This window comes from Furipterus horrens, unplaced genomic scaffold (genome assembly GCF_987537825.1).
Source record: "Furipterus horrens unplaced genomic scaffold, mFurHor1.1.pri manual_scaffold_3, whole genome shotgun sequence".
Lineage (NCBI taxonomy): Eukaryota > Metazoa > Chordata > Mammalia > Chiroptera > Furipteridae > Furipterus > Furipterus horrens.
In genome coordinates, this window is record NW_028327173.1 from 1799614 (window position 1) to 1821411 (window position 21798).

Below are 21798 nucleotides of genomic sequence, written 5' to 3' on the forward strand. Positions count from 1 at the left end.
ACGGCGGTAAGAGGAGCCCACTGTGTGGGTGGCCGTTGGTGGGGTCAGCCAGAGGTGGGCGCAGGTCCGCCCAGTCTGCCCTTGTTCGTGGGCCCTTCTAAAGCGCGGCTTCCATGAGGTGATGGGAAATGTCTTCCCCAGAAGGAGATGAGGGGGACAGCGGAGGGCCCGGCGCGTGTGGTCCCCGGGAGTGACACCCAAGGCTGGAGTCTCGGTGTCTCACAGCTGGACCCTGGGGCTCTCTTTAGGGCACGTGAGGGGTGGGGGGTGGGCTTTTGACCTGGACGTGCCCTGCTCCCACCTTAGTGTCTAAGCTAACACGGGCCCACCATCCCTTGTCCCAGATTCTAAAAAAATATTTAATTCATTTATTTTTAGCGGGAGGGGACGGGAGGGAGCAGGAGGGAGAGAAACATCGATTGGTCGCCCCCTGTACGCACCCCGACGAGGGGCCAAATCCGCCAGCCGGGCACGACCCTGACCGGGAATAGGACTGGCGACCTATCACTTTGCAAGACAAGGCCGAACCGTCTGAGCCACACCAGCCGGGGCAGAGTTTAAAAAATTATTTTAGGCCCTGGCTGGTGTCTCGGTGGGTGGGAGCATCGTCTTCAACACCAGAAGGTTGTGGGTTTGATTCCAGTGTCCCCCTCCCTCCCTCCCTCTAACTCCCTCTCTATCTAAAATTAATAAACATATCCTTGGGTGAGAATTAAAAGAAACATTTTTGAAAAGTACCATAGTTCCTGAATTCTGTATTTTATAACAGCCCCGGGCTCTGATAGGAACAGCCCACGGTCAAGCTCCCCCGTGCGTCTGTGACTGCGCGCTCTGGTCTTGGCGTGAGATGAGCCGCAGGACCACGCAGAGCCTTGAGGAAGGAAACACCTCGGGCCTTCTGAGCTTTCTGGGCTCCAAAACTCAGAAAAGGGGTGCGGAGTGTCATCCTTCCCTGAGCACTTGCCGTTTCCCAGGCCCTCGGCCCCGCCCTTTAGGGACCTCAGCGCCCCCGCGGCCCAGGTGGGAGGCAGGGTGGCCCGCAAGCACTCCAAGGCCTGCTCAGGGCTTGGCAGAGGGCAGGTCCCCCGGCCGAGGGCTGTAAGCCAGGAAGACCTCCAACCTCGGAGAGGCTGTCCTGAGCCACCAGGCAGGAGCGGGGCGACTCCCCACTCCCTGCCCCCCCCAACCCCCGCAGAACCCACTGCCTCAGAGATGAGGCTTCACAGAGGCCTCCCGCGGTCCGCACAGCGGCACGGAGCGCGGTTTCTGCTCAGAGGCCCAGGGGGCTCCGTGGACCCTGCTTAGATGGCTCGCGGGACGTGTCTTCGAATGAAGGACATGGTGACAGCAGAACAAGGGCTCCCCAGAGGTCCCACGCCCTAACCTGGGCCTGACACCTACGCTCTTCCGCACGGCAAAGGTCAAGGACCTTGAGATGATGGGTGATGATCCAAGTGTCTGGGGGCCGGTGTCTCCTCAAAGCCTCTTCTAGGAGGGGGCGTGGGGTCAGAGTCAGGGATGTGGCCACGGAAGCAGAGGGGGGAGGGGCGCGCGTGGAGTGGGGAGGAGCGGTCCGCGAGACAGGGATTTGGATGGACCCTGGAAGAGGCAGGGAAGCAGACGTCCTGGAGCCTCCAGGAAGAACCAGCCCTGCCCGTACCGTGACAGTAGTCCCCAAGACACACAGTTCGTGTGGCCTCTGGAGCCGTAGAGGATAAATGGGTGTTTTCTAAGCTGCTAACCGTGTGGCCGTCTGTGAGGGGCGCAGCTATAGGGGACTTAGACGCCGGGCATCTCTGCCTCACACGCCTTCCGCTGTCACCCCTTCAATGAGCAAGGCCTTGCCTGAGGTCGTGCCCGGCTGGGCCTCGGGTCCTGGCCTCTGGGGCAACGTTCACCCTGAGGGCCCAGGGCTGTGCCCCCACTCCGCCTTCCTCTCTCGGGGGGCAGTGGGAGGGAGAGGGTGGGGGAGGGCGTGCCAGGAGGCCACCCCCGACGGGACGCATCCATTCAGCTCGAGATGGGCGCTGGAGCCCTTTTGGAGTCTCCGGTCCCCGGTGCAGCCTCATTCCAGGCACACGCACGCCGGCCGCACGTGGCACGGGCTCTCTGCCCAGCCGCTCCTGCGTGGCGCCCACAGCTGCCACCTGACACCTTCCCCAGGTGACGGCACAACACCGGCCTCCCCTCGCTGCCCTGGGTGTCAGCGGGGAGCCCCGAGCACCCTGCCAGCGCCCCCAGAAGCGTGTGTGCGTGTGTGTGTGGAGGGGACAAAGACTGTTGAATACCAGCAGTTTCCTGGTGGCGAAGATGAGTTCTGATTTGTCAGAACCTTGCTGCCGCGGGACAGGTGAAACGGGACGACCTGGAGGATGCGCTTGGGGTGGACGACAGCCTGAAGCTGGGGCTGGGGACAGGCTCCTGGGACAGACCATTGCCCCCTTCTCTCTGCTTCTGTGTGTTTGGTCATTTCTAGAGGGAGGAGCAGAAGAAAAGCATGTGAACCCGGGGGTGGGGCAGCTGCCCCTGCTCCAGCTCGGTCCCGTTCCCACGGGCAGGGTGTCACCGTCACCGTCACCGTCACCGTGGGGAGGGCATGGCCTCAGAGCACCAGGCACAGCAGGCCAGCCGCCAGCCCCAGGGCCCCAGGCCACGCTCCGCCCCAGCCCGCCCCAGGCTCCAGGCCGGCCACAAGGCTCCAATGTCATCACCTAGGCTACCGGGACGCCGCTGCCGCCACCGCCTGCCTGCTGAGCCCCGAGCAAGCAGCGGCGGGCCTCCTGGCCGCCTTCCCCTCTGCCCCGACCCTCCCGGCCCAGTGTCCGCCAAGGTAGGCTTGGGTTCGGCCTGGCCCTTCTGCTTCAGGCACAAGCTTGGGGTCCTGCCCTCACTGGGGCCCCCAGGGGCAGAGCCGCCTCCCCACTGCCCAGCACCTGGTGCCCCTGGGGCAGTGGCAGCAGACAGGCAGGCTGGTGGCCAGGCCGGTGTGGGAGGCCGTGTCAACGAGTCCCCTGATGGGACTTGCGTGAGGAGGACCAGCCCCTGCGTCATGGTGCTCAGGGGAACCACTGGCTCTAGGGGGGCCGAGGGGCCACCCGCACGGTCCTGGGCTGGGGACCAACAGGGCAGGAGCGGACTGGCTCTGAGAACACGGCCTGCAACCCTGAGACCCACCAGGAGCTCTTTCTACTGCCTGCCCAGGAGGGACCGGGGGATGCCCCGGCGGACAGGCGCGGGCTGGCTGGAGGGCCACTCCTGGCCTCATGGGCCAGCCCAGAGCCAGCTTTCTCAGCTCCCCTCGCCAACGTGGGGCCCAGAGGCCGCCGTGGCCTCCCGGGCTTCCCCCGGCCGCCTGCAGGGCACCCCGAGTCCTGAGCACTGGAGGCCATGCCCTGTGCGCGGGCACCTGCCACCGCTCCCCTGCTTGTGTGGCTGGACTCTCGAGGCCAGAGGTCATCAGGGTCCCTATCACACTGGAGGGGAGGAGCGAGGAGCTAGTATGGGGGGTTCACTGTGAGGGAGGCAGGGTGTGCGCGTGTACACGCGCATGTGTGCACACGTGTGTGTGCATGTGTGTGTGCGTGCAGGTGCGCTCACGGCTGTGAGAGGGACAGAGGGGACACTGAGTGGCTCTCACCCCCACCCCAATGCCGCTCCCGTAGAACGGAGGGTCAGGAAATTGATGGGGAGATGACTGAGTCTCAGCTGCGCGCACGGTCGACAGGCAGCCTTGCTCGGTGCCCTGAGGTGCCCGGGAATCCCACTGGGCCTTGGCCTGGGTGCCTCCCGCGTGCTGCGCGTGGCTGCCTGCCCGCACAGATGAGAGAACCCAGCTGGCAGGTGGCCGAAGGCGCTGAACCTGGGGCCGGCGGAAGGCCTTCACCCCAAAGTGAGCCAGCCAACGTGAATCCACTCGGAAGGGGGTCCTGGGCCAGGACACGTGTCCTCATCCGTCTGTCCTCTGCTGGGTCCGTGTTCCCCGACCTCACCTGGCCCCGCCCAGGCTGCCCCACTCTGGGCCACCAGGCCCGTGGTGTGACTGCCACAAAACCGCACGGCGTCTGTCTGCGAGCCCAGCCCCCACCTTGGCTGAGACCCCCCAGGGCCCGGCCCCTCCCAGCCTCCCTCACCTTTCCTGAGGGCCGCGCGTGCTTCCGTAAGAACATCTGGTCAGTGGGGCATAGTGGAGCCCCCCTCCGTGGGTGACTCAGAGGGCTCTGGGCGGGGGCTGGCGCCGATGGGAGGTGGGAGATTCTGGGTGACGTTATCATAGGAAGACCATCCCAGGGCCAGGGGCAGGGGTGGGTCCCCTTGGTGACATGGCCAGGCAGAGAGAGTGGGGCAGGGCCGCTCTCTGGGGCACTCATGGGTGCTCCGGGAGTGAGTGAGAGGTGCCTGGACCAAGGCCATGGCAGCTTGGATGAAGTCACGTCAGACGTCAGCTGACTTCACAGCGAGAAAGGCATGTGATTCAGGTCGGGCCAGGCATTGGGAGGAAGCGTGGGCCTCCGTGGCTGGGAGTGGGGGCGGGGGGCGCCGCGTGGGGTTCGGTGAGGAGCCCGGAGCATGGCAGGGCAGGGGAGGGGGTCTGTGCAGGGCGGGGACATGTCTGAGTGGCCTGCTCCTTTCAAGGGATGTGAGGTGTCCCGAGGAGGCAGGCCAGGTGGGACTGACGGGCTGGGAACAACCATCCAGGGCCTGGCGGAAGGAGTGCCCCGCTTGTCTGGGGAAGAGGAGGCTCCAGCGGCAGCGCAGCCCCCCCAGTGCTGGCTGCTGGCGTGTAAAAGTGTGACCCCTGTGGGGCAGAAAGAGGGCCAGGTGGGAGGTTGGAGGGGACAGACGGGAAGGTCAGCGGTGTCTGGCAGCCAGGTGGATGAGCAGGCGGCATCTGGGGAGGGCAAGGCTCCACGGCAGTGTCCTCCCAGGGGGTCCCCAAGGCTCCCCCAGCAAAGACAACCGCCCGCCCGAGGGGCCTGTGCCTGCCGCCTGCACACGGGCACCGCCTGCTCCTCCAGCTGTGTGCCCGCCACTCTGGGGTGCTGCAGGTGCTGCCGCGACCGAGCCCTTGGGGAACTGGCACCCAGTGGGGGGTGAGGACAGGACGCAGGGGTCCATCCAAGGCCGACAAGGGCTCCCGAGGGCTTCTGCCGCCGTGGCGTGTTCTGCACGCGCTGGGCCGGCGCTCTGCAGGAGCCGGAGACGCGGGCAGCTTCCGCCAAGCTTCCAGGGGCCAGCCCGTGGGTGTCCGGTGCAGGGTCACAGCCAGCGACGTGGGGAGCGGGGTCCTGGGGGCTTCATGGGTCAGGGAAATGCTTTCTGGTTCAATGCTGGCTGAGGTGGAGCAGAGGGTCCCCAGGGTTAGGGACGTGATCCCGCCCAGGCTGGTGCCGCGCTGGGGACTGCTGGCGAGGCAGAAGCAGGGAGACCGGCCAAGAGGCTGCCGCAGTCACGGGCCGGGGGCGAGGGCTGGGACAGGGTGGCCCTGCGGGTGACAGTCCGGGCTTCTGGAGCTGCATGTGTGTGGACGGAGGGGCGGAGTCGAGGGCCTGCCCCTCGCCGCGCCCCAGACCGCCACCAGGAGTGCGTCCGGGCGGGAAGCTCAAACACAAACACCCACTCTGACCACAAGCGTCTCTTCATCCTCCGGCCTCACAAGGCTCCTGCTCTGTAGCTGCCCTCACCCCAGCTCCCCTGCCTGCCCTCCCCCCCACTGACGCCCACGCTTGCACTACCATCCCTCCAGCTGGGGTCCTGGCCCCTGGTCCGCGTGGAAGCCCCCGCTGTGCTGGCGCTGGGCCATCCAGCCCTGACCTGCCTCCGCTCTTCCCCTTCCGAGACCTAGGACGCCCCCCAACCAGCCTCACGCCCCCTCCACCCCCTGTCCCCTCGTAGAGAAAGTTACCCCATCAGGTGCCTTGTGCCTCTGACCCGCTTCCCTGTCTCCGTCTCACCGCCCCCCCACACCGCTCCCCTCCAGGCTGCCCCGCCCACCCCGAGGCCTCCGTCTGCCTGACCCCCTCCTCCTCGTGTCCAGCCCTTGAAGCCCGAGCAGGGCATAAATTATTCTGCTCTGACGGGCTACCCATCACCCACTTGGGCAAGGCTCTGGAGTGGCACATGGGGTTTCTGTTGTGGTGGGGTCCTGGGCCCCCCTCATTCTCCAGGTGCCTCGTTCTTGGAGAGACCAGCAACGGGGAGGCCTTTGCAATGGAGCCAGGGCCAAGGGCAGCAGCAATGAGACTTGGCCTCTGCGCTGCTCCCTGGGACTGCAATCTGGTTTACTCTCCATCCCATCCGCCCACCCTGATTCTAAGTAACTCAGTTAATTACAACTCCCGACCGTGGACCGAGTTCCTAGCCTGTGCCCAGACCAGCACCCTGCTGAGCGCCCCTCCGGAAACAGAGGCCCAGAATGGGCAAGACAGCTGCCCAGGGCCACACAGCGGCAGAGGGGGCCGTGTGCACAGCGGGGGAGTGGGAGCCGGGGAGTGTGCTGGGCAGACTGCCGGGCGGCAACCACAGGACCGGAATGGCATGTGCAGGCATGACCTGCGCATACGAGGGGGCAAGGCGGTTGGGAGGACGGTTGTGGTGAGATCAGCAGGGGGCAGGGGGGGCCCCGGATGTGAATTGGGCCTTGATGCCTGTTGGTGTCAAGAGGGGTGAGCCAGGGACTTTCTGGACAGGATGTGGGGCAGCTGTGCAGGTGGGAATGCAGGCCAGGCAGGGGCCCGGCTCCTTGGTTCACCTCCGGGAGAGCAAGCCAGGGGGAGTACAAGGGTCAAGAGCGAGGGCTTCACGCTCTGCTCGGACCAGCTGTGTGTTCTTGGGCGGGTGGCGTAACCTCTCTGTGCGGTAAAATGAGACTCTCGAAGCATTCACCTGGCAGGGTGGGGCCGCCAGCCGTCAGCGGTGAGCGATGCTGGGCGTTTCTTTGTTTCATTGGGCTGAGTGCTTGGCTCTTTACCGGAGAGCTGGTCTGTGGCAGCCACTTCCACGGGCATCGGGCAGTCGCCAATGTGTCCCCAAGACTCTGCTCAGCCCTGCGCCTCTCCCAGCAGAGGCCCTCATAGCCCCCTCAGCCCCTGAAGGTTTCTTTAACCCTCGTTTCCTTCCAGAAGGGCATGAAGCTCACATGGGCTCTAAGCCAACTGTTGGGTTGAAACAGAAACCGCTGGGCAACTTCAGAGATTAGACAGGACTCACCCTGAGGCCAGATGGGCTGCCTGCCTGCCCAGGCCTGGCTGTGACGTTGGTCCCCTTCTGGAGGCAGAGCCCGGGGTGAGAGGCTGGGGCTGGGGTCAGAGGCGGGGCCCCAGGGTGAGAGGCGGGGCCTCAGGATGAGAGGCTGGGGCCGGGGTCAGAGGCGGGGGCCCAAGTGAGAGACTGGATTCTGGGGTGAGAGGCAGCCGGGTGAGTAGCAGCTGGCCTGCGGGGTCCCTGCAGCTGCTCCAGGTGCCCCCACTCCGATGGGCCCGGGCCCAGGAGGGAGAGAGGGCAGCTTAATTGGGCGCCCGCAGCTGTTTTCACATCCACAGTGGCACCCTGCCGCAGGGCGGGGAGGCTAAATTTGTCCCTCGTCGCCAGCGCTCGGTCCCCCGGGAGCAGGGCACAGGGGCTCGGGGTGCCATCTCAGGGTGCCGGGCAGCCTCGGCCGCACGCAGGCCCCAGTCTCGTCCCAGGAGGCGCAGGGTGCTGTTGTGGCCGCCCTGGCCCAGCGTCTGGCCCCCACCCTGCCCTTCCCCGCCCTACCCAGCTGGCGGGAACGAGGCCGCCCAGCCCTCCAGTGGCCACGTGGCTGTGCACAGGCAGGAGGGGAACTTCCCTCCCCTTCCCCCTGAGGAAGGAGGCTGCCCGCCTTTGCCGTTGTCCCTGGCCGGGCCCCACCCCACGGGCAAGAGCCACCCCCTGCGCCGGGGGCCAGAGCAGCAGGGTCCCCTCAGCAGCGAGGCCCCGAGGCTCGGCTCTGGGCGTCCTGACGGCACTGGGCTGGGCACCATCCCCGAAAGGTGGCCACTGTGCAGGGTGGCCACCCAACCTGCCCACCCAGGTAGGGGACATTCTGCAGCCCCCTCAAGACAGGGCCACAGGGGTGACAGGAAGGAGCCCAGGAAGGCCATGGGGTCCCCTGTTCTGATGGTCCGGTTTACTTGCCACCTCAGCTTTCAGACCCCCTGGGTTTCACTGAAACAAAAGCCAAGTGAAGGGTGGGCCAGGGTGTGGGCATGATGGTCACATGGCTCAGAACCACCCCGATGGGTGGTTGGGGGTGGGGGGCCAGGGTGGATGTCTTTGGGTCTTTCCTCTGCTGAACTGAGCAGAGCTGCCCCTCCCCGGAAACAGACACCCGATGACCAGGGTGGAGGGGTGCGCCCCCACCATGTCCCTCCGTGTGCTCAGGCCGCACATCTACCCTCTGTCTCAGGGTTCACGGGAGGAGCCGCTGCGACCAAGGTCAGAGGACTGCTCGGGCAGAGCAGGGGCGAGGGGTCGTCCGCCTGGATGGGGTGTCTCTTTGGAGCCCTGGGCAGGGACCGACGCAGGGGACAGGGAAACAGGGGGGCCCGCAATCCCACCCTGTGGGTCACATAGCTGAAGGGGTGTCAGTGATGGGAGCAGCACAGGACACCCTCATTCTGAGTCAGGAAGCACAGGGCATCCTAGAGGAGGCTGAGTCCTGGCCTGGCCTGGAAGGATGAGGGTGAGGCCGTCCCCAGCTGAGGAGCATGGACAGGCAGGGGAGCCACATGGGACAGGTGAGGACAGAGAGGCTACATGGGGACAGGGCAGAGGTACGGTGAGGGGACATGTGGGGACAGGGTCGGGGTTCCCAGGAGGTGGTGGCTCTGGCGGGGAAACTGTGTAGGACAGACTCAGAGGGCTGGGCAGAGCTGGGAAGGAAGGCCCTCAGGTCCGCTAGGCCTCCGGCTCCCACCCGGAGCCTCTAGGGTCCCTTGGGGGTGAGTGGAGGGGTGAGTAGCATCCCCTCCCCCACCCAGTGGTTGAAATGGAAGGTGACTGTCAGACAACTGTTGGGCTGGGACTTCCTCTCAGAGACACCATGAGTCTGTGACCGGAGAGATGAGTGGCGTGTGAAGCCGCCTGCCCCAGCTCGCTGGGGCTACGGCTTTGGGCAGCCCCATCCGTGTACCCTGAGCCCCACCCACGCATCCCCCCCCCCCCCCCCCGCCGGGCAGCCCGGCACACCCCAGCCCTGCCGGAGCTCCGTGGGTCCTGGGTCAGGGCAGCAGCTGGGCAGGGAGGACCCCCGGGCTGCTGGCCCCAGGACTCTCCCCAGCTCACAGCGTTCCTGAAGGCACCAGCCCACAAGCCTTGGGGACAGGCTGGGCAGGGTCAGAGCTGCAGTGACTCCGGAGGCCCATGAGTCCTGAGCTTGGGGACGGACTTGGGGGCAGAAGCCACGGGATCTGTGGACGCAGTCTGGTGACTGCAGACCACCCCCTCCTCCCCACGCTCCCCAAAGCCCCAGGGACCCGGTGTCACGTCAGTGCCTGCTCCGGGCACCGCTCTGTCTGCCCTCCCCTGCTTCCCCGGCCTGGGCACCTGCAGGTGTCCCCCACCCCAAGCTTGGAGTGTGGAAGGTGGACATGCTGGTGTGTCTGCAGCCAGGGCTCCCACGTGCGCCCTCCTGGGGCCCTGGTGGGGGTGGGGGGCGCGGCTGCAGCGTGAGAGTGGGCAGGGGCCCAGGTCCCGCCGATGTCCCAGAGCTGGTGGCAGAGGCAGCTGAGAGCTCAGGCAGGGCCGGGGACACGCAGGCATGGAATTACCTTAAGCTGGCTGAGGAAGTGCCCCGGGAATGCGCTCTGCCACTGAGGCTCCCCCGACGCTCTCCCAGGCTCTTTTCTCTTTAATATTTTTCTTGAGGTAAAAGTCACATAACATAAAATTGGCCCTTCTCAGGTGACCAATGCGGTGGTGCCAGCAACACCTCTGTCCAGTTCCAGAACATTCTCACCGCCCCAAAGGAGGCCCCACACCCATGAGCAGTCCCTCCCCTGCCCCCTGCCCTCTGGCCACCATCAGTCTGCTCCTTGTTTCTGTGACTCTGGTCCTATTTTGTTGTTCCTTAGTCTCCTGTATCAGGTGAGATCACATGGTATTTGTCTTTCGCTGCCTGGCTTACTTCGCTAAGCATAATTCTCTCCGGTTCCGTCCATGTTGTTGCAAATGGCAGGAGTTCCTTCTTTCTCTCTGCTGCGTAGCGCTCCACCGTGTAAACGGACCCCAGGTTCTGATCCACTCACCGCTGACGGGCACTGAGCCTGTTTCGGGCACGTGGCTGTTGTAAACAGGGCTGCTATGAACACAGGGGTGCAGAGGTTCCTCTGAATCGGGGTTTCGGGATTCTTAGAGTATAGTCCCAGCAGTGGAATCACTGGTCCAAAAGGCAGTTAGTTCCATTTTTTGTGTTTTGAGGAATTTCCACACTGTTTTCCACAGCGGCTGCACAGTCTGCATTCCCACCAGCAGGGCACTGGGGTTCCCGTTTCTCCGCATCCTCACCAGCACGTGGTGTTTGTTGATGTGTTGATGATGGCTGTTCTGACCGGTGTGAGGTGGTGTCTCGTTGTGGTTTTTATTTGCATCTCTCTGATGGCTAGTGATGCTGCGCATCCTTTCGTGTGCCTACGGGTCCTCTGTGTGTCCTCCGTGGAGAAGGGTCTGTTCAGGCCCTTTGCCCATTTTTTAACTGGATTGCCTGTCTTCTTGGTGTTGAGACGTGTAAGTTCTTTATATATTTTGGAGCTCAATCCCTTGTTTGAGGTGTCATTGGCAAATACGTTTCCCCATAAGGTTGGTTCCCTTCTCATTTTGCTGATGTTTTCTTCTGCTGAGCAGAAACTCTTCAGGGTGATGTAGCCCCATTTGTTTATTCTTTCCTTTATGTCCCTTGTCCTAGGAGATGTATTGGCAAAAATATTGCTGTGTGGGATGTCTGAGATTTTCCTGCCCGTTTCCTCTAGGACTTTATGGTGCCACGGCTTACATTTAAGTCTGTGATCCATCTTGAGTTGAGTCCGGTGTGTGGTGTAAGTGGGTGGTCTGGTTTCAGGTTTTTGCACATCCCTGTCCAGTTGTTTGGCATCCCTGGGATTGGATGGTCCATCGGCAAGATACAGAGGCAGGCCACACGGCCCAGGCCAGGGTGCCCACCCCGGGAGGCTGTCCTCACCAACGCCTGCTCCCCCCGGAGGGCCAGCCCGCTTCCCTGCCTCCCAGGTCCACGCCACTGTGGATTGCCCGGCGGCCTGCTCACTGCCCCACACTCAGCTCCACGGGTTCTGGGCAGCTCAGCCTAGCATGGGGGTGACCGCCCGGCGAAGGCGTGCCTGTCAGTGCTGACCAGCCCCTGGGGAAGCCTGGGCAGGGGGCAGGTGCTGCGGGGTGATTGGTGTGGGGGGGAGACATGATTACATTCATTTCCAACTCCAAGAACACTGCTTGGCTGTTTCTGTACTTGCTGTGGCTCTGCCGTGTGGCCTCAGCAGGTCATCCACCTCTCCGAGACTGCAGGAGAGTGGGTTTGTGCCCGCCCCGTCCAAGCCGCGGTCCCGGGCCTCCTCGCACGGCCCTGAGTCAGTCCTGGGGCCTCCCCTCACCTGTGCCCGCCTGGTCCCCGTGGTGACCCTCAGGGCTCACACCACGGCTCCAGGGACTGGCCGCCCAGCACATGGAGGCCCCGGGGGCAAGCCACAGGCCTCCATCAGTACCGTGAGGACAAAGTGACGGGTCGTGGGGGCCCTCCCCCTCTCCCAGTGGCCATGGGCAGGTCTGGGCCTGCCCGCTTGGGCACTGCGAGGCTGCGGCGGGACGTATTCCCATGGCCCTGCACCAAGGACCTGGAGACGTCACTTCAGCCTGGGTGGGGGGGGGTGGTCTCCTGCCCCCACCCCACCTCCGGGGCAAGGGGCCCCAGCTGAGCCCAGCCTGGTCCCTGGGTGGCAGAAACAACTTCGAGGTGGGAATAGGCATGGACGATCCCAGGAGAGGCCCCCGTGGGGACAGATGAGAGCAGGGCCCCAGGTCAGGGCCCAGCCCCTGGTGCCCCCTGGGACGGGCACCACCGTGGGCTCTGGCCTTGGCCTTGGCCTTCTTGGGGACCGGCGCTGCTTTTGTGTCTGGGATGCAGGGTGCACCCTCCTCAGAGGGGAAAGGCCACCTGTAATAGGGAACAGCAAGGCTCAATGCTGTCCCCAGAGAGGGTGATGCTCGATCTGAGCCATCCCCACATCCTGGGGCATTGGGGGCCCCCAAGCCTGGCTCAAGACCTGGGCTAAACCTGGGCGCAAGTTCCCAGTGGCAGTGACCACATGTCTCCAAGTGTTCGTGATGACTGGGCACCAGCCAGGCAGAGGGCCCCTCCGCAGCCCCACACGGGGGTGCCGTTGTCACCTCACCTCATAGGTGGCGCTCTGAGAAGCCTCTGCCACCCTGGGTACCCCGGCTGCCTCTGAAGCCTGGCCTGCCCTCTGCAAGGCTGAGCTCCCGCCCACTTGCCCGAAACAGGGACGGGGGGCAGGGGGGGGGTGAGTGCAGGGCTCGAATAGTGTCCTCGAGTGTCACCCGTGACCCTGCCTGCCCGCCCCTGAGGATGCTGGGAGAGGAGCACACAGGGCGCTCACTGTCCCCTTTCTGCCCCCAGAGCCAGCAGCTCTCGCGGCCAGGTGTGGGGAAGATGTCCCGGTCCGCCGCCACCGACGACGGAGCCACGTTTGAGAACCTCTGGAGCTCCCTGTGAGTGCTTCTTCCCAGTGGCCTCTGGCTGGCTCGGGGCAGGGCTGGGCCAGGGGGCAGGCGGGGCAGCTGCGCCTTGGGCCTTCTTCTGGGGACACAGGGTCACACTGCCCTGGAGAGGCGGGCACAGGAGGGGAAGAGACGGGGCTGGAGAGCTGAGGCTGCCAAGGGCATGGACTGAAGACTCCCTGGGGGCAGGCTCCCCACAGAGGCCTGAGACTGGTCCCGAGCTCCCGCCGGTCGGGGGCTGACAGCTCTGGTCTCTCTTCCAGGGAGCCTGACAGCACCTACTTTGAGCTTCCCCAGTCGAGCCGGGGGAGCCATGAGGAGGTGGGCGGCGTGGAGGCCGGCATGGATGTGTTCCACATGCAGGGCATGACCACCTCGTCTGTCATGGTGAGTGGGGTGCCCTCTGTGGAGGATTCAGGGTGGGGGCAGTAAACGTGGACTGTCCTGTCCTGGGGCCCCGTGGAACCAGGAACCAGGCTCTCGGTGTACAGCTTCCTCTGCAGGTTTGTCAGGGCACTTCAGCTGCGAAGGAGAAAATGCATCAGCTCATGAACTGTCAGCCCAGTGGTAGGAAGGGATTCAGGCATGGCTGGATCCAGGTGTTTGAATAGCTGCCTCTCTTGCCCTGCCTCCCCCATGGTGGCTTTGCCCTAAGGCAGCCTCCTCTCCTGGTGAAGGGTACAGACTCCTCCAGCACCCCCTCCCCATGGGGGAGGACCCCTCTTGGCCTTTTAGCCAGCAGACCTGCCTCTCTTTGGTCTGAACATGGTCATGTGCCCATCTCTGAGCACCCCTGTGTCTCTGATGGGCCTGGGGCCCCTGGAAGGGGTCCGAATGGAATGGTGTGGCATGGGCTGCTCCCACCATGGGGACTGAGTTTGGGGATGAGGAAGGGAGCAGGTGGGGGCTGCAGGGGCACGAGACCCCACACCCTGCTGGCCCCGCAGAGGTTCAGGCCCCACCGTGCTGGCCTGTCCTCTTCATGACACGCCAGAGCCGTGGCGATGTGGTTATGGCCTCCTCTCTGCCTCTGTTCCCGGCCACCCACTGCCCGGAGGTGGGAAGATGAGACTCATGGACGTGGTGTGAAGACCCCTGGCCCCAGGGAGGCCCTGTGATGCCGGCTGTCCCCAGGGTCCCCTGAGGCTGCTTTTGGAGGACAGCTCAGTCCTGCTCAGGAGGCGTGGCTCTGCGGCTTCCTCAGGGATTGTCGAGGGAACATCACTAAGTACACGAGGAAACCCGCAGGACCCAGGAGCACCTGGCCCTGGGCGGCAGCTGTCCTGGCCTCTGGCCTCCCGTGGCCGAGCGTGTCTGTCTCGGGGCACTGGCAGCAGACCAAGGGCTGGGGCGCAGGAGGGCGGCGGTGCTGGGAACTTGGGCCAGGAGGACACTGAGCCAGGCTCCCCTCCGTAAAGCCCCCCTTCCAGAATTGGAGCCCCTCCTGCAACACACACCCTTCCGATGCACCTTGGGCATCTGGTGACCAGTGGGGGCCATGGCGGCTCCAGTCGTGGGACGAGCCGGGGTGGAGCAGCGCTGGGAGGAGGCAGGAGGGGCTGTGTCCTCCGTCTGTGTGTCTGTCTCAAGAAGGGGTACCAGCAGAGGGCTGCTGCAGGGGCTGGCAGGCCCAGGCTGGCGTGGGGTCTGGTGGGCAGCGAGCCCCACGGTGTCCGCTCTGACCACCTGGCCCAGCGCCGTGGAAGGAGCTCGTCAGAGCAGAGCTCCCGCTGCCTTTGCGCTTTACAGCCGAGGCAGCTGAGGCAGACGCCGGGCAAAGGCAGGCCTCGTGTCTCCTAGAGCAGGCTGAGAAGGCGGAAGTGGCGTCCTCTCCCTTGGGGACATTCTCTGCACCCATGACTGCTTCCCAGCAGCCCAGGGTCCCCAGGCTCCCTGCCCGCTTCCTGCACATCAGTGTCCCCGGTGCTCTGCTGGCCTCAGCCTGCTGGTAGTGACGCTGTCGGCTGCAGACCGTGCGCAGACCTCCCCCGTTCTGAGCCGGGGTGGCTGCTGGGCCTGCCCCTGGGGTCTTATCATGTCGCCGTGAAACCGCCAGCAAACTCAGAAGAACAAGGTTCATTCCTTGCAGGACCTGAAGGGGTTCAGGGGTTCGCTCTGTTCTGACTTGTCTGACACATAAGGCCTGGAGGGGACAAGCAGGGCCACCCAAGTGGTCAGGCCTCTCGGTGGCCCAGGGTGTCTGGAAAGGGGACCCTGTGGAAGGCGTGGCCTGGCTGTCTCCTTGTGTAGCCAGCAATGTGTTTACTGGGGACGGAGGCCTTTGAAATGGGCGCCTGGCAGTCACGGGCTTAAAGTTGGGCACTTCCGTTATAATCAAAAGAGCAAATTGTCAGACACTCACATGGTGTCCCCTCTATGGTGTCCCCTTTACAGGACAGTCTATGGGACAGGAGCTGCCACGGAGTTCTGGGGAGGGGGGACCCCCGAGTGCAGCCACCTGCGAGGTCTGTCTCCAGGGTTGTGGAAGCTGCTCCCACCCAGCTGGCCGGCCCACAGCCTGGTGGGCCGAGGGATGGGGGTGACCCGGAGCCAGGAGGGGCCCTGCGTCTGGGGAGGCAGACAGCCCAGTTCCAGGGCCCAGGGGGTGGGATGTGCTCCCCCAGGAGGGGGAGCCAGAGGGAGGCCACACCTCTCCTCAGCCTGGGGGGGGGGGCACGCTGGTCACCCCCTGAGCTTGCTACCCTCACCCCATGTGGCCCCACATGTCAAGCCAGAGGCTCGCCCAGCATGGGCAGCTGGGGGCAGCAGCCCGGGACCCGGCTGCTCTGCTCAAGGGCCTGTGTCCAGGGTGGGGGTGGGCAGGGCTTAGGCAGACTTAGTCCCGCGTGGGGGACATCGGGCCTCTGGGGCGGTGCCTGCCCCAGTCTGGGGAGCCACGGGCTCCTTCCTGGCTCTGTGGCTGCACGGGCCCCGGAGCCGCAGGTGCTGGGCGAGGCTCCCCCAGCCTCAGGGCTCCCTGCCCCGCCCACTCCTCACGAGTCCCCTGCCTCCTGGGCCCCTTCCCGCCACTCCTGGCGCCTTCCTCTGGCGACAGCTGGTGTGGGCAGGTGGGCCGCTCTGGGGGCGGGGCTGCAGCCAGCAGGGGCTGTCCCCACCGCTCCTCAGGTGCCAACTGCAAGCTGCTGCCAGAGAACAGTCCTTTGGGACTCGGAGACGCCAGCAGTGGGTCACCCAGGGCGGCCTTTCTGGCTAAGGTGGGGGCATTTCTGGGCCAGCCCCCAGCAGGAGACAGGGGGCAGAGGGAAGGAAAGGACTCCCTCTTCAAGCAGAGTCAGCTGGCGAGCAAGGGTGCTGCGCCCTCTGCAGTTCAGCCAGGACCCCCGCCCCCGCCCCCCTGCAGTGAGCCCTTCCTTCAACAGGCTTTTGTGGAAAAGGCCTCAGGGTTCACAGAGCAGAGTCCCAGGCAGCCGCCTGGTCACAGCCACCTGCCTGCGGTTGGCCACGGGGCACCCATGGGTGCTGAGGAAGTGGGTAGTGCCGCCACTGGCGAGTCCCTGGTGAGAAAGAACAAGAACCGCAGGTGTCTGGGGCCAAGCGGGTGGCCGGCAGGAGGAAGCAGCGGGAGGAGGCCAGTCCCTGGGAGCAGAGGCCCCCATTCTGCATCGCTGTCCCCAGGGCGCCAGGACTTTGGCGTGCACGGGAGGTGGGTGCTGCCCTGGGTGCTGCCCTGGTGGAGCTGGACACGTGCTCAGTGACCTTGGGATCCCAGCCTGGCCTGGGCTCTCTGTGGGGACAGTGCTGGTGCTCGGGTCCTGGTGACCCAGCCCTGTCCCCTCTGCTGTGCGGGTGGCTGCAGCCCCTCTGCTCTCCCCAGGAGAGGCCTTTCCAGCCCAACACCACCTCCCGCCAGGCGGCCGGCCAGTCCAGCTCCTCCTGGGACCCAGCCTCGGCCCCTGTCCCCAGCAGGCCTGAGCCCCAGAGCACAAGGAGGCTCCCTCTGCCCAGGGTCTGGCCTGACTGCTCACTGTCCCAGTGTATGAGTCAGCTATTGCTGCGTAACAAGTCGCCACGTGAAACAGCGCCGTCGATGAGCTCAGTCTCATGCAGTCAGACATCCTCTGTGGGGGTCCCTGCTCAGGGTCTCACCAGGCTGCCGTCAAAGTGTCGGCCAGGACGGCTCCCATCTTCTCTGAGCCTGGCAGACCTCTGCCAGGCTGGCTGTTGGCAGAATTCAGGTCCTTGCGGCTGGAGAAAGGAGGTCCCTGCTCTCTTGCTGGCTGCGGAGTGAGGGCTACCATTCTCAGCTGTTAGAGGTTGCCCGCTGTCCCTGGCCGTGAGGACCCTTCACAACCTGCCCATTTGTTCCTCGAGGCCACCAGGGGGTGTCTGCTGGCCCTTTTGAGGGGCTCACCTGATTAGGCCTGGCCCACCTGCTGACTTCATTTTTTATCAGCTCCACATTGATGGGTCTGTGACCTAAGCAGAGGTGACATCATCACCTTCGCAGTCCCCGGCGGTTGCAGCCGTGGGGGCGGGGCTTGTGGGCGAGTAGCTGGGCAGAATCTCGGAGGCCACCTTGGGATTTACCCCTCACCGGGGTCTCCCCTGTACCACCGGCCCCCATTCCTGGTGTCTTTCACCTTGAATTCTCCTTCCTTAGGTTGTCCCCCTTCCGCCATTGATAACACCTGCTTGGTTAGGAGAGCTTTGCCCGCCCTCCCAGCTGCCCCCATGCATAGAGCCCACACAGAGTCTCTTTTCCAGTCCCGTGTTCCACTGTCAGGCAATGACACCAGCTCTGAAGTGTCTGGGAATTTGCCCAACTTTGCATAATGCCCTCTGGGGGGCATGGGCCCAGGGCCCCTCCTGCTCTCCTGCCTGGATATGTGTTCGCCCCCCCAACCTGTCTACGCGGCACTGTCCCACAAGGACCTCAGTGAAGGACAGGCCCCCCGCCCAGGGCTATTCGAGGAGATCCCCACCCTCGGCTTTCCCGTCTGTGAACATCTGGGAGTCCCCACCTGGGCCCCGCTGCAGACGACTTCCCGAACCCCTGTCTACCACACAGACCTCTATTCTCCCCGAATGTCGTGTGGCTGGCAGACACCTGAGTGTCGGGAGCTGACAGCCATGGCCACACGGGCAGGGCATCAGTGCCTGGGGGCTTGTCCCCTGCCCAGCTCTCTCTCTCGTTGGCCCAGCCTGGGCATGACAGGTGGTCAGGGGCGTGGCAAGGACAGGCCTGAGGACAAGGGCCTCGATCTATCTTTCCAGCTAGTTTTTAAGCTCTTGTTGGGGACGGGGCAGAAGCGGCTGTGCTTTGGGGCCTGGAGCCCCGAGGCTGGCAGTCCACTTCCCGGTCATCTGTGGTGTCTAACTGACGCCCTGTCTGACCCCAGCGAGGACCCTGGCCCCTGCGCCAAGGGCCACCTTGTGCCAACGATGGTTCATTACAATGGAAATGGACACTCTCCACGAAGGGCGTGGTGGTGACCCCCTAGAAGTGCCCACTAGGCGGGCCACCATTGTGGGATGCCTTGTCCATGCTGAGGGTCACACATTTGTCTCACTGCCATGGGCAGGGCTGCAGGGGACACCCTGCTGGGCCTCCCGCCTCTGTTTCAGGGCTTGGCATCCGCAGGGACCAGGCCAGAGGCAGCCGGCAGCCTGCAGTGCATAAGCTCCGGGTTCTCTTGTTCATCCTGCTCGTGCCTTCACCGGGCTCCCTGGGGCTCCCAGGCGGGGTGCACCGTCTCCCTGAGTGTCTCTCCTCTCCCTCCAGCCCTCAGGGGGGCCCCAGCGGACCACCCCATTCCCTGGGTAGGCGGGAGATGGCTCTGCCCAGGGCGCCCAGGCCAGGGCACCTTGTCCTCCCTTAGGGGTGGCCCCGTCTGGCCTACCGAGTCTCCAGGGCCCGGGCTGGCTCCCCGGTGCTCAAGGGCGGAGGCCCCCGGCCCCCGGCACCTCCGGGGGGCAGCACCTCAGAGGGAGCGGACGTGGCTTCAGTGTGGAGCCGGCCGCGGGCCCGCCTGCGCCCCCGCCCCGGCTGCCTTCTTGGTGCGGTCCAGCGCCAGTGGGCAAGCTGGGGCTTGCCTGGGCTCGGATGAATAGTCATGAGGAGTGGGGGGTGGGCACCCGTCTTGTTGTTGGATGCAGTGAGTTGACAGAACTCAGGGAGCTGGAGAGACGGAAGATGCCCACCAGCTGCCCACATGCCCCGCGCCCCGGGCTCCTGCCCCCGTAGCCCCGGAGCCTCAGTGCCAGGCCCAGCCTGCTGGGCGGCCGCCACTCCGCCCCTGGCCCTCTGGCCCCGCAGACCCATGCCCCGCCCAGCCGCGCGCCAGCTCCCCGGCGTGTGCGGACCCCCTCGCGCCCACCATGCTGTGCGTCAGTGACTCTGTGCAGCAGCTGGTCACGGTAGGTGTGCCGCGTGCGCCCACAGATCTGTGCGGAGACCCCGTCTCCATCCTTCTCGGGGGGTCATGGGGTTTCCGCCAAGGTAGGGGGCTCAGAGGGGTGTTCTCTTTCTGTGCTCTGCCCGGCACCTGCTGCTAGGTGGGTGCCACTCTCCAGGGTGAGCAGAGGCTGGTGGGAGGTGCTGAGGGGCTGGGCAGGCCCTCGGCATGGAGGCAGATACCTGCCCACCCTGGGGACCAACGCACACGGGCGGGGCAGGACCAGCCTCCAGGGAGGAGGGGTCTGGTCAGGGCTGGGCAGCTGCCTCCTGGTGCAGGGGGTTCCCCACCCTCCGCAGCTCGGGGCGGCCGCTCTGTCCCAGGCTGAAGGTCTGGGAGCCGCCCTGCCCAGCGTCCCCAGTTGCCTGTTGCTCACCGTCCTCTGAAGCCCTGGAGGTCATCGTCTTCCCAGGGCGTGGGCTGGAGGCTGCCACGCCTGTCCCCCGGCCCAGAGCATCCTCCCCGGGGAATCTGCTCCCCTAACCGCCCAGGCAGCAGAGCCCTCGCTGGCCGAGGGCTGGCGAGGTGGGGGTCCAAGCTCCAGGCCACGGCCCTGCAGCAAGCTGGCGTCACGGAGGGAGAGGAAGGGACTGCGGCTTGCCTGGGGCCGCTGGGGCCCAATGTGGCTTGAGCTCATTTCCAGACTTGCCAGGTCCCTGGGGCCAGGCAGGCACCGGCTGCTAATTGAGCAGGTGGAGGGCAGGGACCGGCTGCTCCACTGGGGCCGGTTTCCCCACCAGGGAGGTGGGTAGAGTGGGGGCCGCAGGTTCCGAGGCCGTGGGGGCACGGACTCTGGTGTAACCTTTCCCCCCAGTGAAGTGGTCGTCACGGTGCAAGCCAGGCGGTGCCTCCTGGGCGGGGGTGGGAGGCAGGGACCTGGGCTCTGGGTCTTGGAGCATCGCCTCCTGCAGGAGCCGCGGGCCGCAGAGAGCTGCTGGAGTCCACCCTGCCGCCGCCGCCCATGTTTGGGGACCAGCAATGGCCCCGGAGCATCATGAGTCTTCCCTGTAGATTGGGGTTCCCTGATCATTCATTCCCCCTGCAAGTATCGGTGGAGCCCAGGTGGGGGCGGGGCGGGGGGCTGCGCCAGGCTGGCCTGATCGGAGCAGGTGCCCCCTTTCCTGTTTCTGTCCCAGATGGGGTGTGACCCTTCCCTAGTGAACATCTGCCCCAGGGAGGAAGCGGTATCTGGCCCCAAACACCTTAAGCCCCAAGTAAAGAAAGAGGCTGGACTTGAGACATTTCTCCATCACCCTTGTCACCGAGAGTCCGCAGGGCCAGCGGGCAGGAAGGAGGCAGGGAGCTGCAAGGTTCTGCTGCAGCCCCGCGGGGTTCCCGGTCCCTCCTCGCCTCATCCCCTCGTCCCCTTGGCTGGGGCAGTGGGAGGGGCAGGCGGGGAGGGCACCGCACTTTGCTCCCTGTGCAGGGTGGAGCGGGTCACCCTCTGCGCCCACAGATGGGTCTGACAGGTGCACAGCCCCGGCAGCGGCGCCTCAGGTGGGAAAGCCAGGGAACATTTACCAAGTGCCTCCTGCATCCAGGGCATCATCCAGGGGCAGCAGGGACAGCCCCGCTCGGCCCTAGCAGGACCCTCTGCTGCAGTGCTGAGAGCTGACCACAGGGGGGCAGGGCGGAGGCCGGGAGCGCAGGAGGGACGCTGCGGCACCTGGGACCAGGTGGGGGCGCGGGGGTGAGAGCCGACGCCTCTAGAGGGGCTGGCGAGGGTCAGGGTGACCGAGGTTTCGACCTAAGTGACCAGGCAAAGGGAGTCGACAGTTACTCAGATGAGAAGCTGCAGGGGGGGTTTGGGAGTAAAAGTAAGCATCCAGGATCAGCCGCGCCAGGGGTACAAAGAACAGCCCACGAAGGAGGGAGGACGAGGAGGAGAAGGGAGGGTGCGTCTGCAGCTGCTGCCCTGCAGGGCGACACAGACCTCAGGGCCTGGGGTGGGGGTGGGGGGGTGCTGCGGCCGAAGGAAGCAGGGAGCTTGGAGACCACATTCAGGTGGCGGGCGGAGAGGAATCAGGGGAACGTGGAGGCTTCTCGTCCGGAGCCTTGCAGGGCGGGGCAGGAGCTGGACGTGGGCAGCAGGTGTCTGCCTGGCAGGAGGGCTGGCCGAGGTCACCAGCCGGAGTCCCAGCATGGGGGGCGCTTACTGCCAGGGCTGGGAGGGGGCTGCCCGGAGGGAGAGACCAGAGAGAAGGGCAGCAAGCAGAGGAAGAGACCCCACAAAGGAGCCCCGAGAGGGGCAGGCGGGGCTGACCAGGAGGTCGCCGCTGGGGGGGGGGGCGTGGCAAGGCGAGGACAGCAAAGGGATGGGGCCTCTTGGGACCCTGCAGGAGTCCGTGCCAGGATGGGACAAAGCTGAGCTGGAGGCATCAGGGGGGCTGCGGGCTGAGGAGCGAGGCACAGCCATGGGGACATGAGGCTCTTGGGGGGCCGGAGAGGGCTTGACTGTTTTGGGAGAGAGAACCAGAGCCGATTCGGAGGGACGGAAGGTCGCCCCCCTTTTCGTTCTTTCTTCTCTGGGCCGAACTCTGGTGCTGTTCTTGACACCTGGTTCCTGAGCACCCGACCTCCAGTTCATTAGGAGCCTGTCAGTGTAGCCTCAGTGGGT

The 21798-nt window shown here is 65.1% G+C and overlaps 1 protein-coding gene across 3 annotated transcripts in view; it reads left to right on the forward strand.

Annotated features, from left to right (window-relative positions):
• Positions 1-7348: 7348 nt before the first annotated feature.
• Positions 7349-21798, forward strand: part of TP73 (tumor protein p73) — a 39542-nt gene continuing 25092 nt past the window's right edge. Inside the window, exons 1-3 of one of the 3 annotated variants that reach the window (XM_090268481.1) lie at positions 7349-7413; positions 12665-12756; positions 13029-13152. In XM_090268481.1, the coding sequence (XP_090124607.1) occupies positions 12698-12756; positions 13029-13152 (183 nt within the window). In that variant the 5' untranslated portion in view covers positions 7349-7413; positions 12665-12697. Of the gene's footprint in view, positions 7414-8003; positions 8051-12664; positions 12757-13028; positions 13153-21798 lie in introns of those variants that run through there. The other 2 variants (XM_090268482.1, XM_090268484.1) reach the window with 2 other exon arrangements.